The sequence below is a fragment of the Cygnus atratus genome, chromosome 2, assembly GCF_013377495.2.
Source record: "Cygnus atratus isolate AKBS03 ecotype Queensland, Australia chromosome 2, CAtr_DNAZoo_HiC_assembly, whole genome shotgun sequence".
Classification (NCBI taxonomy): Eukaryota; Metazoa; Chordata; class Aves; order Anseriformes; family Anatidae; genus Cygnus; species Cygnus atratus.
In genome coordinates this window covers 139,789,836-139,806,605 of record NC_066363.1, presented here as the reverse complement: position 1 = coordinate 139,806,605, position 16,770 = coordinate 139,789,836, and the positions used below count along the sequence as shown (strand labels likewise).

General features: G+C 35.8%; 1 protein-coding gene across 38 annotated transcripts in view; it reads right to left on the bottom strand.

Moving 5' to 3' along the window:
- The window catches only part of RIMS2 (regulating synaptic membrane exocytosis 2), a 459,423-nt gene that overhangs the window by 306,693 nt on the left and 135,960 nt on the right, over nt 1-16,770 (bottom strand). For 15 of the 38 annotated variants that reach the window (XM_035546283.2, XM_035546299.2, XM_035546303.2 and 12 more), the window contains exon 1: nt 13,408-13,529. The exons of the other annotated variants lie outside the window; for them this stretch is intronic. In XM_035546283.2, coding sequence (XP_035402176.1) covers nt 13,408-13,529 — 122 coding nt within the window. Of the gene's footprint in view, nt 1-13,407; nt 13,530-16,770 lie in introns of those variants that run through there. 38 annotated transcript variants of the gene reach the window in all.

Below are 16,770 nucleotides of genomic sequence, written 5' to 3'. Positions count from 1 at the left end.
TGCATTTGACTGAAAGAAGAATCAGCAGAATACGACAGAAGTGAAGCTGGCATGATGCAGGAAACAGAGACAGTAGCAGTAATATTTGGTCTGTTAATAATGCTTTTTAGCCCATGTGTTTTAATTAGGCATTCATGTATTATAAACAATAATTCCTACTTAATCCTAATGAAAAATAAACTTCCAGAGATAGTACTGGCATCTCAGCTGTCAGTACTGTATTGTCAGACAGTCAAAATAAATAAAAATGCCTTTCTTTTCTAACTTCACCTGAAAATATATGGCAGAGTAGAATATAGCTGGAGATGGAAAGCACTTATTAGATGATCTGGTTTGTTTCCATGACAATGAAGGATCTTTCCCCACTGTACATTTTCTAGAGATTTCTTAATCTAATTTCTGATGGTTTCCTGTTTGTTTGTTTGTTTGTGTTTGTTTTGTTTTTAAGGCTTATGCAATGCCATTTGCTAGGTTATTCATTCTACAATGGGGTAGATTAAGAAATTTGAATGGACATTTAGTCTAAACTTTATATTGATTTCATCATACTTCAGGATTTTTTTTAAATCTCCTAAATGAATCTCTTTCATCCTTGCTGTTTAAGTAATTAATACATACATATGCTGCTAAGCTGTCTTCTTTGAACAATAATTAAACCAACCTGGGCATATTTCCATTTCTCTTCACTATTCTATTTCTTCTGTGGTGGTGGTTTTTTTTGTTTGTTTTGTTTTGTTTTTGTTTTTGTTTTTCATCTTTTATTGCTTTTCTGAAATGTAGATTTGCTAGAAACATATTTCCAGAAATATGCTCAGTGATTCCAGTGTCTCAGAGTCTTATAGGACAGCATGTTCCATCCAAATTCACAAAGTTATAAACTACTCAAAACCTAAGATGGCATTTAATGGTTTTTCAGTAGGCTGCAACCTGCAAGTCATGGTTAGCCTCAACAGACACCTATGGACTTTATGTGGAAAACATTAAATTTGCATTCTACAGAAGATGTTTATCTAAAGCTCATTGCTTATTTCTAGGAGTCTATATTATCTTCATCTCAATTCCTGAGTGATGAACAATGAACTTGCGTTCCTAACTAGGAGTTCAAATGAGAAGCTCCTTTCCCACTAGAACCCCAAATTATCATCACCTAATAAAAAAGATGGTTTAGAGAAGAAATGCAAGGATGTTTGGGAGGAATAGTGTAACAACTTTTCGTGGCAAAGTACAAAGCTATTTTATTATATTAGATTTACTGAGGGAAAAGACAGAAGTAGATATTGTAATCCTCTTTAACAAATAAATTGATTTTGTATATATCACTTGAAGGAATTAAGCCAGCAGTGTAAAAACAATCTTTGTTGACTAATCAAGATCAATATGAAGATTCATGGAAAGTAATCTTTTAGCTAGCACGTTTTAGTCTTGTGGTTAGCAGATTACAGAGCTACAAGGAAAGTGAAAAAAAGCTGTACTAGTGCCTTATTCATTGTACTGTTTGTACAGATCTCAAAAAAAATGAGACTTGCTATGTAAATATTTAAAATACTATTTTACTGGACTAGAACTCAAAAGCTAAAAGATCGCTTCAAGACAGTTGTAAGCTTTACTGAGAGAACATCTAGAATACCTGAAATTTTTCTTTTCCTTTATAAAAGAAACAAAGTTAAATTTTCTGCTTTAAAGGAAAAAAAATAGAATTTAGCATTAACTGTGGAACCAGTAATAATCCACAATAATACACGAATACCTTTATAAATGTAGTATCATTCCTGTTTAAGAATTCAAACCATCTTATTTCTTATACATGATTATATACCGCAAATAGAATGCAGCAGCCCTGCAGCAGAAAGTGCAGCTAATCAGCACAGAGTATATCATAGACAGAAAATATAATCAGGCGAAATGGAGGGCACGCTTTCACTGCAGAGTTAATACATACTGCTGCTGCGATATTGACAGTATCCTTCCTCACAACTGCTCTCATAAACCTCTTCTTCCAATTCGGTAATGTTTCTAAATTGGACTTCCCAACATGTTTTGAGTACAGGTGAAGCCTGTGGTCTATATCCAAAGGACCCTACTAGGAATGCATCAGTTTCATGCTGGCATTAGTCAATCTGCAATCAGTATGAAGTGCATTAACATTAATCATTATAGTGCTTTCTTATATTTTTTTCAGGGTATTCAGTTCAGTCTTGATGAAACACACACTAAAAATATAGTGCATCATGTGATTAAGCACAAAACCTGTCAAAATAATAGAAAATAAAATTTTCTTTCTAGATCTGCTCAGTACATAGACTAATCTAGCACACCAAGAAAAGCAAAGCTTAATTCAGAAATCCAAAATTAATATATTGGCCTGAAAACATTACCTTTTCTTGGTTTTAATTATATAACTTAATGTGTTCTATTCTGGGAAAAAAAAAAAAAAGTCACCAATTTTGCTAGTGCAAAACCATTTGAAAAACTAAAGCAAAGATAAATCATTTGGTTTTAGGTGTTGATATGGAGGATAGGGAAAGATGCTGAATGTTTAATGAAGTGCTTCATTTTGAAATAGAACAAAATTTATCCCCCCATAGAGTATTATATAGGGAAAAAAATGAAAGTTTTTGAAACGTGTTATTTAGTAGATACATGGAGATAACAAAAAATTAACAACTACTCTATTGCCATAGTTTAAACTTTGCATTACATGTGGAATGCCTGATGCATGATTGAAAGGGTATTCTATTATTTTTGCAGCATTTTCTTGTCAGGGGAGAGAACTGAAACAGGGAAGGAAAAAATACAGATAGGCAAGGGACAGAAATAACACACTGCAATGAGTAGGTCCATATGATAAACTGTTTCCTATCTTATCGCCACACTGTCACACTCCTCAGAGTTCAGTGTACTTTTTCCACACATTTTCTTGGCAATTACAATGAACTAACATTATTTTCTGGAGAAAAAATGTATCATGCACTAACACATCGCTCCAAATTTGAAATTGTTATAATGAAACTCCCAGAATTCAAGTAAAACTGATATGTTGCCAATGACCTACTTAAGAGAAACATTTTTTCTTCTTTTTACTTAGCTCATCTTCAGCTGAAGCAACAGTAGATCCAAAATTCATTCTCAATCTGACCCAAAGTGTTGTTTTAATATCCACTTTCTCCAATGTGAATATATGCAGCAGATTTTCTATGTATGACACAAGAACAGTTTAGATCACTCATATGTAACCAAAATGAAATTCTGATTAATGTACCCTGCATAGCTTCAGTAGAAAAGTAATTATTGAAACAGCATTTAAACACTAATGATTATTCAAAAGGTTTCCCAATTAAAGGTTAGTAGGAAATGTTCACATTTCTCAGCTGTATTTATTTCTATATTTATCTGTGAACTCTAAAATACAGACATATTCGTAATGGATTACACCAACAGACCAGAATCCAGAACAGACCCCACTGCATTAGTTCTATGTTACTGCAATAAAACACAAAAATCCAGATCCACGGGTTCTTCCCCAGTTTACCATCAGCAATAGCCACTGTAAATCAGTGAATTTTTCTGTGATTCACAGGAGGAGAAGGTATTTCTGTACACTAGTGCAACAGAAACAGAACCTCTGAGTAGCTTGTACAGTTACCCAGCTTTCTAGAGTCTCCATTACACTTAGCAAGTATTATCAAACACACTGCCCAACATCATCACACTTATTTCCCTGCAAATACAAATACATTTGCTTTATATGTATATAAATATATGCTTGCTGAATTGTATGCATTTAATTTATTTATATGTATGCAAATTTATATGTTTATATGTATGTTTATTTATTTATATGCATATAAATATATGCTTCCAGAACTGAGAAATTATGTTCAATTCTTAAATTAATTGAAAACACTCTGAAAGACCCATTCCAAGATGAAAAATTACCATGGTGAAGACACAGCAGCTGTGTAGCTGACTATCTAAAGAAATAATGCAGTTAGTAATACGGTGCAATTTGCAGCTGGTATGACTGAGGGCATCCTCAGTGCAAGTGAAGGGTATGCCACAAAATCCTTTTGCATCTCTAAGATATTCAAGCTATGGCCTGAAATCTAAAGGTGAACCTAAATTTCTAGAAAATAGAATGAAATTTTCCTTTGATCTCTCATTTGTGTATACATGCACACCCAGCATCATGCTTTCCGAAGAATTATAAATTAAACTTCAATCTGCCCATGGCATATTGAATAGGAAATATATACCAGAAAACTCCAGCAGAGAAGTTCATATTATTTTCTTGGCACTGCAAAGGAAATGTTAACAGTGGCAGGTGCAGAATTCAGATCCCTGCACCCCCCAGTTCTTTGACCGAATGATGCTGACACCTTCTTCTCATGCTGTAGTCTAAAATAAGAGATTTGAAATACCATTACAGGTACTCCTTATACCCCATGATTGTGCTTTATACTATGAATGAGCATGCTTTACCATTAACGATCTACACTAATCACAAGCTTTACTGCATGTAAATTATTTGAATTGCTGTGGTTTTAAAACCATAATTCTTGTTGCATTTTAAAATCTTTTCTGTCCTCCCTGAGACTTTTCCAAAACTTGCAAAACTGTAACAGTTAGATGAAGTAGGTTCTATTGGAAAAGTTCTTGAAAATAGGGCATTAGAGGCATTTATTATAGGTTATTTGAATAATGGTCAGGCACAGTGGTAGAGAGTCGCTGTGATACAGAAGAGCTGTAAAAATTGGGTCTTCTTTAAAAAACACATTTTCATGTAATTTTACAGCAGAACAATGCCACCAACAGCAGTGAAAAATGGAAGCTGTCAAGTGAACGGAACGCTGCCTGCCCCTGGGTTCCCAACATCCACACAAAATGCACTTGCTATGAGTGCAATCTGAAGACACAGGAGCAACAACATAAAAAATAATACTAGGAAAATCAAAGAATGCAAAAAGAAATATTGGTATATAGAAGAAGAGAGGGTAGGTTGGGAGAGGAGATTTTATGCTTGTGGTTTCGGCTAGTTTTTTTGAAGCTATTTTAGATTTTTTTATGATGTTTGCATATCTACACTTGCAACTAAATTTTGCAGGACTGAGATAAGAAATCAATAATTGGAGTGTATTTCATCTTGAAATTCTGGGGTCCTATCTTTTAGTAGTGCTAGAATCATCACGTTCTTAAGACACTTCAAAAATAGTATTTTGAATGCATTATATGGAGAAAAAAAGTTCAAATTTATATCAAATTTTCTCATTTATCATTTATTTAATAATGAAGTATTTTTCACTTACAAATACACATATATAATGCATGCTAAAAGGCCCTCTCTTTGGTGCATAATAGCTAAACCACATAATAAACTTCTTTGGTTTCGAGTATTTCTTAGCAACTTCATTTATTACTTTACAGATTTAGAAGGATAAATATTATGAAACAGTTAACATAATTGCATTTCCTTGCCTGTCAGCTTAGTCTTGTGCAACTTTTAACAAGTAAAGGTTATTGTTCAGATTATAATATTAATGGCTGTTACAATCTAAAAGGAATGAACTAAAAGCTAAGTTCTTAGAAGTATTAAGTTTCATGATAAAAAATTATCTTGAATACCAGAAGATAGGACTTGGAAGTGTATCTTCATCAGACAGATAAGTCAAAAGTTGCAAGCAGGATAGGGTGTATTAATCGAGATCTATTTCAGCCTTATACATAAAGACAGTATGCAAATTCACTCTGACTTCAGTAAGATAAATCCAACCCAATTCTTGTTCTAAAACCAATAGAATTTTATATTTCAACAACTAGATCTGTAATCCATGCCATACTTAGACAAATTTGGGACAAAATTCTCCAATATGCAAGATTTTTATGTCATTTCTCATTCTCACAGTTATTCTTTGTCAGGGTTAAGGGAAAAGGGTTTTGCTTCCCTGTTGCAAAGCACATGCTGAAGTGAAGCCAAGGGATTGAAATAGTTCCAACTTCTGCTTCAAGCCTCCTACCTAAGGGTAGGGCTAAAATGATACTGCTAACTCCCATACTCACCTCAGATTTCACAGTTTATGAAGGACCGATATTCTTTTTTTATTATCCCTTTTATCAGAACATTATGTACCACCTGAAGCCCAGCTACCAATCTTTTTGGAACTGTTTCGAAACCTCGTATTTTCTCTAAATAAACATTTGTTCTACCTTTTCACTGCAAGTGTGTACTCCTGGGGGATCTAAAGGGATGCTCTGTCCATAGCAGCTGGAAGGCTAGCCCTGTCTCAATGGTAAGGCAGGAAGAGCTTCAATACTGCTCTCTTCCATCCTCATTTATCCAGACCACACATCCAAAGTTTCCACTTTCATTGTGTTATTCTGTCCATCTCTCAGTTGAGACCATATTCATGAGGTTTTAAATAAGATTGGTCACCCTTCTAATTCTCTTCCTACCCAGAACCACACTGTACCAAGATCAAAACCAGTAAAAAACACTTCAAGAAGCGGATCAGCAGGAGGGCCCACACCAGAGAAGCGGCCTACCTCCTCCTCGCCGCTGCCAGGAGTCAGCAGAGGCCACAGGACAGCTGGCAAAGGGCCTCTACCGAGGAATACAAAGATATATCTTAGTTGTAATAAGGAGAAGTTTGCTTTTTGAAGCACCATGTTTCCACAGTTCATTGCTGTAAGTACTATTCCCGACATGGTAAATGAATGTTGCCATTAGTAGGCCTGTTGGGCCATGAATGTGCAGGTGATTTAACTCGCTGGCCGGCCTTGAAGGAAAAGAGCTAAAACAATAAAGAAGGGAGTGAAAATAACAGGTGAGGGCCTCAATGAGCATTCTTCTGACACACTTGGTACTGAGCAATGGAGGCCTGGTTTGGACTCTTACCAGGGTTTTTTGACCATACAGGTGGGAAAATGGAAATGTTTATGAATATGCATCTGAGCAGCTACAGCGTATGGTCTGGCACACTGCCTTTGCCTCATACCAGAATGCCCAAGGAACCCGAGGCGCTGTGGAACAGACTCACAAACCACCCACAGCACTTTTACGGGAGTGACAATACCCAAAGAAGGGTGAAATGGCTAGCTGGGGCTAGTTAGTGGCAGTCACCCCAGCTCAATCCACCACCAAAGGTATCTAGTGTCCCATAAAGGTCCATGGCTAGAACTTTTGATTTCTAGATGTCTGTTGGAACATGCACTTTTCGTAAACTACTGGGCTCTTTAAACAGATCTCTTTAAAATGTTTCAAGTCATGCAGACAAAATCACCAGTCATTTTTTAATATCATGGCATCTACCTTTTCTTCTTCTGGAAAAAGAAGATAATACCCACATCTCATAAGGATGCTGTTAGGAATTACAGGAATTATCTGAGTTATTCAAGAATGGAAAGGGATTCTTCTCATATGTTCTGATCAAAAATGTTGTACTCGATAACTCAAATATAGCTTAGATTTCTACTGCTCTCATCCTGGTTAAATATATATATAAAGTTTTAAGGCATGTTTAATTGGTTCCAAATTTAGGGTGATTTAAATTCAAAAATTTAACATACTAACTGGATTGTGGTCAATTGTCCACATTTGACCCCTCCTCTTTTTTTCTTCCTGGTGGGAAGTTGCAACCACGTGCCAGGTAGGATATTATTAGCATCCTCATGTAACAGTAGCTGATGCACAAAGAGAACAGAGAGAAACCTGTTACGGCTGCAAATATCCCCGGCTCTGTGAGATTCACAGAGGAAGCATATGTCACTTTATTAAATCTGCACCAACTGAGGTGGAAGTAACAGAAGGTAGCTCTCTCCAGAGCTGGAAGAGAGAGGAAGGGAGATGGTTCTCTAAGGAAATCTCTCTTACTTTTCTCTCTCTGACGGGTTTTTTCCCCAGAAAAAGGGATTTAAAAAACAAGCCAAAAAAAAAAAAAAAACCAACAGCTGCCAAGACAGGATGCAATACAGAACTTCTTCCCAAAAAGAAATAGCTTCAGGGCATGTTCAGTTTCTTCTTGCATGGGAAACAGAAAGATGAGAAGGAGGAAACTAATATACTTGTGCTGCTTGCCCCACTTTCTCCCAAAGTAGCAAATTAAGGGCCAAAGGATGAATGGTGTTCAATATACTTGTTCACAGCTCAAAGAGGACATGGAGTGCTCTGTGAGAAGGACGCACGGCAAAGGTGCAGAAAAGTCCAAATGTGGTCACTGAACTCCCTCACCCCTGCTGTTGTTGTGGTAGTGGGTTTTTTTGTAATCCAAATGCTTGGAATTTTTAAACGAGTTATAGGAAGAAGAGGAATTAAAAATGTTCTCCTTATTCTGACAGCTGCTTTTCATGAGATACCAGGAAAGAAAGTTGTAAGAGTTTCTCTCTGCCTTTTATATACAACCTGTTGTCTTAGTCTTATATACTATCTTTGCCTTATATACATCTTTGTCTTGTATACAACCTCTTTGTCTTTTATATAACCTGTTGTCCCAGCCAGTCTTCCCCTCGTGTTTATAGAAGTTTATATATATGCATATGCGTTCACCTCAATATGGTTCACGACTCCAATTTTAGGTGAAAAAAGATACATGATCATATGACATGGCTAACCTCTCTGAAGTAATGCAGAGATATAAGGCTGGCGTTAGCTTAGTTTTGGAATCCTGATCATGTCTGATGTAACACACTGTTAGGAACTGGGGGGAAAATAGCTTTGCTATGCCTTTGACTAGTCAAGGAAAAAAATATCAAGAGGAGGAATACAAATAAATGTTCTGGATTTTTTTTTCTAGCATTGCATGGCTTTTCAATTGATGAAGCACATCAGCTGAAAAATTCAGGAGATGGTTTAAGATGGATTTATATGAATCTAGCAGGGAAGTGAAAATCCCAACAAACAACATTATTAAAAGTAGTTATGGGCAAGCTCCGTTCTGAATGGGAGGGAGGCAGTTGCAGTTATTACTCACTACCATATGTCAGGATATGGACAATAGACTCAGTTCTAATGTCATCTCTGTGTTTTTATCCTTGACTCTTGGACTAGAAATACGCGTAAATGCAACATACCCTTAAAATTATTGCAAACCCCATGCTTTGTTGAACCTATACAGAGTTAGGAAAATTAAAAAATCTGTTCTGCAGAAATATCTCCACAATATCATTTCCCAACAGGGAACAGAAAATGATCTTTTTCCTTCAATGTCAAAGTAATCATTAATTGCACCACGATGAATAACAAATGTCTGTGTCAGTAATTTTTGACATCATGTGATGGCTTAACTATAAAATGGAGCATTAGTAAATAGCTCATAGGTATCTTCAGGAAAGAAAACAGAAAATTAAATAATGAAAATAAATAATATTTTTCTGCTAGAATGATATTTTCTGTGTAAGTATCTGGTTTCATAAATGTGGTAATATATTAGTTATTTTAGTAACCTTTTGAAAATCAGCATACTTATGTAAAAGATGCTTACCAAGGAGTTCAAAAAGTGTAAATGCTTAAGAATCTCTAAAAATAATGGGCTGAAACTTAATGAAATAAAATATAGTTTACTTTTTTAAACTAGGTGTGTCTAATTTCAAAACATGGACCATTCCCGAGCCTCTGCTCTACATAGAATTCGTGGTAAGAAAAACCTTGATACTGGTACTTGGGGCAGAATATAAGTTATCTTATGCCCCTGTGTGGCCAACCTATACAACAAATTCACCTTCACATAGCTGTAACAAAATAAATATTAACATGTTGTGGGACAAACTAGGTTTAGGTAAATCCATTGCTTTCCATTCTCAGAAAAACCCTGCTAATATATACTGCAATGGTAAAACTGCACTGATACTCTTCTGTGCCATTTGTATCAATTTTAGTCACAAAAGATACTTGCCATAATGCAGTGATGTGTTAATCTGAATATTGCCCAAAGCAACTGTGACTTCTCAAAGCGTGCTGCTACAAATAAAGCATCTGACAGCACAGTATTTGTACCCTGAACTCTAAATGAAGAATGACAATCAGAATATCCAATATATCTGATAATTAAAGGCTTTTAAAGACATTCAAAAACTTTATCTCATTGTCTTTACTCATGTGAATGACAGTTAACATCATCAGAAAAAAAATACAGTTCAAAAATCTGGAGCTCCTTTAGATGCTGCTGTGCAATTTGGATGTAATGTAAGCACTTGGTATGCTTTCAGAATCAAGAGAAAGCTCTCCCGATTTCTTTCCCCACCCTTTCCTTTCCCAGACACATGAAGACTTTATTTCCCAAGCTTTTTGTCTGCCAAACGCCAAGAATGCCAAACAATTCTACTGATTGCCTAACATTAGGTAATTCTAATAATTTTCCAACAGAAAGCAACCTACCTATTGCAGGGGAAATAGCACTGCACTCACAAGGTAGGTGAAACACGATTTTGAAGTAAACTCTTAGCACGTACTGCTTCAGCTGGCCAGAGCTGGTAATGTGGGACAGGAGACGTGCAGGACCCTGTAAAGCTCACCCTTTTACACCGACAACAGCATCTTACTGAAAACCGAACTGCAATATTCCTCCAGCTGAAGCTGTTAGCAGAGGCTAACTAAAGCCATTTTGATGGTAAAATCAATCTAACTCATGAGGAGTTCAGTGTCATTTGGGTCCTCTCACACCAGCTACTGTAACACAAAGAACATGCAATGAAAAGCCAACTCATGTAAGGTTTCTATGTAAAATGACAAAAAAGCAGTTTAATATATATTGCTGCTAATGTTTGGTATAATACCAGAATGCCAAGGCCAGGATAACTGGCTTTCCAAAAACAAAATCACAGCATATCTCAACTTCAGGAGAACTCTTAAGAATACAGATCATGTGAAAATTAATAGGAATGTATTTTCAGTTACAGTTATATGCAGACTACCTATTTCCCTATGACTTTTCTTAATATTTTATTACCTGCTATGCTATTAGTATCTGTAAGCCTGTTTTCTCCACATTATTGGTTTGTATACCAGCAATTAATCATTTTGTGCTTAATGTCAGCTGTTATCTTTCTGGACTCTGGCTTTTATTTTTTAGATATAAAAAGAGACTGGAAAGAAAACTGAAAAAGCACAAAAGGCATCTCTTTATAGTCCGAATAAATATTTAACTTCAAAGCTCGAAGAGACAGACCACGTTATACCTTGGAAAAGCACAATCTTTCACATGCTGTAGGTATTTTTGTTTTCCTTGCTACAGTTCTGAAACATGAACCCTTAACGCACGAACAATCAGGTTTTAGCAAGTATGTTACCTTAATAATGCAAATCTCAGTGAAAAATCTACCTAAGATATATACTACATTGATATAATTGGAAAAATCAAAATATAATTTTTAATGAGTAAGACAGTAAAAAGGAGTACCCTCCAAAATAAATTTAGGTAAGACTTTTAGTGACTACTCAATATGTGACTTCTTCAAAGCCCTTTTATCATGACCAAGTTTAAAATACTTATTCTGAATTTAGAAAGAATCTCTTTACCCCGTAAGTTTAAATAACTTTCAACTAATAAAAAAGTTTAAATAACACAGAAAGCACGACTTGTCTACCATGGTTACTGCTGCATATTGTTAAAAAATTGCACAATGTTTTGCACTGGTACCCAGAAAAACATTAAACAGCTTCTTATAAATGTAGAAATATTCTCATCCTAAACCTGACAGCCCGTACTGGGTGGGAAGCTGGGTTTCCAGTAATCCTTTCTTCTTTGCCAGTCTTCTAGAATAAATGTAATTCTAAATCTCAGGTACAATAAATGCAAACAAATATTTCTCTGATGTCTTTTGATTGGAAACTGCTACCATTTGCAGCTTTTGCATGAGACTTACAACAAAATACACACCTAAAAGCAGTACGCAGATGTATCTGTACAAAATTAAGAAGAAGCATGCACCTTGATCTGCAAAAAGCAGGCACTTTGATCTGCAAAAACAGATACAGGGAACCAGGAATCGGTTTGTAGATGACTGGAACAGTTGCTAAGGGCTTTGTTGGTTGCTGCAGGCCTGAAACTATGCACTTGGAAATATGCACTGTTTTACAATCACAGTTGATAATACATGAATTATTGCTCCATTTTGTTGAGCTTCAAAGATCTCACAGCACACTAAAGGGAGGTAAGGAAAATCCCACTGACTCCAGATTTCATTTATATCTAAAAGAATCTTAATTTACTAAACTGATTGTGATTACTAAAGCTGCCTCCCCAATTCTGCATGCCTAAATAGAAATTCGCAGCCGCGATATGAGAACTTGAAAGCACTAACATTAAATAAATAGTAAAATATTTATAAAAGAAACACCAGGAGTAAGAGAGAGAATCCTTAGAACAATGCTCTGGGAAATAAGAGTTTTCTGAAGTATTAAATACAAATATCATTGTATTGAAGCGTGGATATCCCATTTAAAAGGGATTTCTCCCACAGATACAGAGAAGAAGATTAAAATGCTGGATACAGTCTCTGCAATATTACTTCCACGCTTTTTCCAGAATGTTTCCATCAGTGCACTATCTTTACAAAAAAACTACAGGATTCCTCTTCTCCCCGATCTGCACTCACAGGCTTTCAGATAAATTTCTTAATCATTTTTTTTCTGTTAATATTTAAAAGCAGTATGGAAAAGTTCTAAACATCAGTATTACAGTATTATCTTTACTGAATGCAACAAAAATGAGTTGCTATTAATTCAGTTTCCTCTCAGAAATAAAACTAAGCAGCCAATTTAATAACCATCTCCCACAAATAAACAACTTCTCCCCATCGTCTCTAATTTCCACAAAACAATAGCTATACATAAAAGGATAGCCCACAGAGCTGACTGACCTACTGCAAAGCATCCCCTGATCAGCTGTAATTTGGCTAGTTAAAGCCATTAGTGAAAAGCATCGCACACAGAATCAAAGTCTTCTAAAAATAAGGAACTGCTGTCTGCCTGTGTTGCAAATGCTATGCAGGGCTCCTAATTTACATCTTCCAACAAATTATATATGGTTAAACAGGCACATCTCTGAACATTTAATCCTTTCACTGCCACATCCACCCAGGAATCGTTTTCCCAGGCAAATTTGTTTATGATTATTTAATATGCTTTAAGGATTATAGCTAATAATGCTGGCTTCTAATGGCAGCTCATGTATTTGGAAGATACATATACATCTTAAATATTTTATTCTATCTGTGCTGGTTTTATTTCTGCAGACTGACTTTTCATTCAAATCCTTACATAAAACATAAAAGCACCAACAGAAGAGAGTCATTGCTACCATAAAAATGTTAATATTTAAGAGTGCAATTAGAAAGGTATCGCACTGAAAAACATGCAAATAGATTGCTATCAGCACAAGCATAGAAATGGTAAGGGAAACATGTTTCATTTCTACTTACCTAGTATTGTTCAGCGTCTGTCCAAAAAGATCATTTTGTAAAATATTTGGAGGGGATGAGAAAACCCCATGAAAATGAGATAAAACAGAATTGCAGACCTGGCGCAGTGTCTCAAATTGCATTTTCTTTTTCCTTCCCTTCTATTTTTCTTCACCACCTGTCTTAAAAGTCATCTATTTTGCACACACCATCAAATGCAAACATGCCAATCAAGTTCCATATTTCTCCTGGTCTCTGTAAAAACTGTGCCTAAATGAGCAGGGGCTGATAGTTAATTGTACAGTCATTATTCTTCTAATTCAGTCGTAGAAGATTTAGTACCCGTGCGGCTTTCTCCTGACTGTAGCAAGAATTCTAAACAGCAGTAAGCTTTTTGGGCATTCCCAGCTGAAGTGTGAAGCTGAGCTGCTTTCATGTACTCTACTCATATTTCTCTAAGCCTATTAAAAACACGCAGTGAATAGATGCTGTCGTCAGGAGTTTCAGCACATCTGGCTGCCAGCAGTAAAATCTCAGAAGTAATAAAAATGAGGACAAGGCATCCTCACACTGTTACTACTGTCTAAGAGGAGGAGGATTTCTGCATCTTCCCCTCCTCCTTCCCTCCCCTGTAAAAATGACTAACACCAGTGGCCGGGTATGTAAGTCGATTTTTTTTTTTAATGTAAAGGCAGCTCTACAGGACAGACAGACCACTCGAAAAATATTTTCACGTAATAAATAACATGTAGCTGAGACTGTAACGACAGACCTTTTGTCTCATCGGGAAGGCTATACTGTACCTCACATGAGATAACAGGTTTTTCATTGCAAACATTTAAATGTAGGACCAATTCAGGGCTGAAGCAAACAGTATGCATCTTACACGCAACTGCTCTGTTAGGTACTGCACATGCAGCATCGAGGCAATGATTTATCATTGAAAACCTGAAAAATCACCCAAAGGAATTGTTGCACTATATATATATAAAACATTTCAAAAATTAGAAGCCCTTAGCAGCTTTTAAAAGTTCATCGCACAGAATCAACCATGCTAGAACTGAGCAAAATCAGTGGCATCTTTGGGTGCTCCGTACCTGCCTACTTCCAGGCAAACCCACTGTGTTAGGAGCCGGTGCACATACAGGATAGGAAGTCAAAGAGCAAGAAGCAGAAGCAGACTTTTAGCAGAGGACCACAGCAAAATTCTGCAGCAGAATATGCATGGTGAATGCTACTGAATGTAGAGAAAACAAGTACCCCTGGCTCAAAGCATGTTTTCCTTTTTTCTTTCAATACTTGTGCCAGATTAGAGGATAGCGTTACATAACATTACAGAACATATTCTATCATCAAATTGAAAAACAACAATTAAAAAGATTTGCCTTAGAATATCTTATTTACTATGCGCAGCTTTTAACATCTTAGCACTAATTACAAAATCTCTAAATAAACCAACATAAAATGAGGGCCATTATTAAAGCTCTTCCACTGAAAGCGATTTTAATCCCAGAAGATATGGGGAATAAGCAACCTTCCAGCTAATTAAAGTGTTGTTTTGATGTGCTCTGAACGGAGTTCCCATCCATGCTTCTTTGGCCAGAAGGATGGCAGCTACAACTGAAATTTTTAAGGAAAAAAAGAAACGGGAACAAATTCAACTACAGGCCTCTCTAAAAGGGATCTCAAAGACTTCCAACCCACACCGAAGTTAAACTTATCAAAAGAGGAACAGAGAAAATATCAACTAATGAAGCTATTCCCAAATATTCCTGTTTTCACATGGAAACCTACAAAGTATTACACAAAATAATTTTTAATATTTACTTACTTTTTAATTTTTTAAAATCTACTTAATTTTACTATCTACTACATTTATTCCTGTAGCATACTGTGCATTATGGAAACATCTGTATTTAAGAAGTATATTACATTTTGTGGTTAAAAATACTAGGCTACACGTATGGCAAAGCTGGGAACTGCTGAGTTCCTGGAGTAGGAACTAATGAGTATTTATGGCTATCTTGCTATAACAAAATAAAAACTTTACACTAGGTAACCTTGTCCACATTACTTGGCAATTCATGTTTGTAATATAGGAAATTTTGCCTTCACAGAATTCCATCTGAAAGACAGCATATAGAAAATACTGCTGCAAGAAACAGAGTCATGTTGTTACAAATGATTCCAGTTATTCAAGTAATTATTAGCCTCATGTGCACTCATATAACAGTATGGAGACGATGCTGACCATGGAGTAGCTACAAGACCAGTATCTTATCATATATTTCAATTAGATCACATTTTGGTGTGCAACTTATGGATGGTTGTCAAAGCCAAAATGTTCTTGTAGTTGCAAACAAGGTCTGAATATTAGACTTTCACCTACGCCTTTGCTTTCAGGTATTTAAGCATTTCAGTGATTTTTCAGATATGGAAGTTATGAGTTGCATTCTTCTTTTGCAAAATCGTTCTAAACTTACTGAGAAATAGGATACATATTTAAAATTTCTCATTTTTTCATTTTCTTCTGGAGTAAGGAATCAATAGCACTCTGCAAATACCCATGTAAGTGTATTGTTTAATGAGAAAAAGACAAAAGTAAAGAGATACTTTTTAAAGGCATATACTCCATAGATGCAATTAGAAGAAAACTCATTTATAACGATGCGAGGTTTTTGAGCAAACACACATTTTTTGGACATCTGTAATTTTTAATTAAGATTTAAGTTACTGTTGACTGGAAAAGTACTCATTTTTATTTCAAAGAATAAATATGGGACAGAAAAATAAACAGAATTTCTTTCTTTTGCTCTCACAGAGATCCCTTTGGCAAAGAGACAATTCCTTCCCAGATTTACTAGGTGGCCTGTATTATTATAATCACTCTGTAAGGTAGGCTTCTTACTAAACCTTCTCCTTCCTTACTTACACCTTTACCAAAACGTAATTGTTTGGGCTGAAAAGAATGAAGGAAGCAAGAGGCATAACAAGAGCAGGTCGGAGGGGACAGAATAAAGGAGAATGAGCAGAGTGGGTTGTGCCCACTGAAGCAAGCACACATCCTTGCAGAACCAGAATAGAGCTGACAATCAAAAGAAGTCTGCGGAACCACAAGTACAATTTATTTCCTGCACACTAATACTGTTGGAGAACAAAACAGTACAGGTACTAGTTGACTTATTGCAAGCCTGCTAGTGATTTTTAAATGTTTCAGCATTTTTTGTATTAGAAAAGTTTCCTGTGGTGAAGGGCAGAGTGATTTGGTGTCAGTTTAAGAAAGAATATCCTCAGCTTTCCCATGTTAAAAGCCTCATGTAAGAGTTCTGGAAAAAACACCGATTATTTTTTACCCAATTTGATATTTAACTTCCTTATACTTGA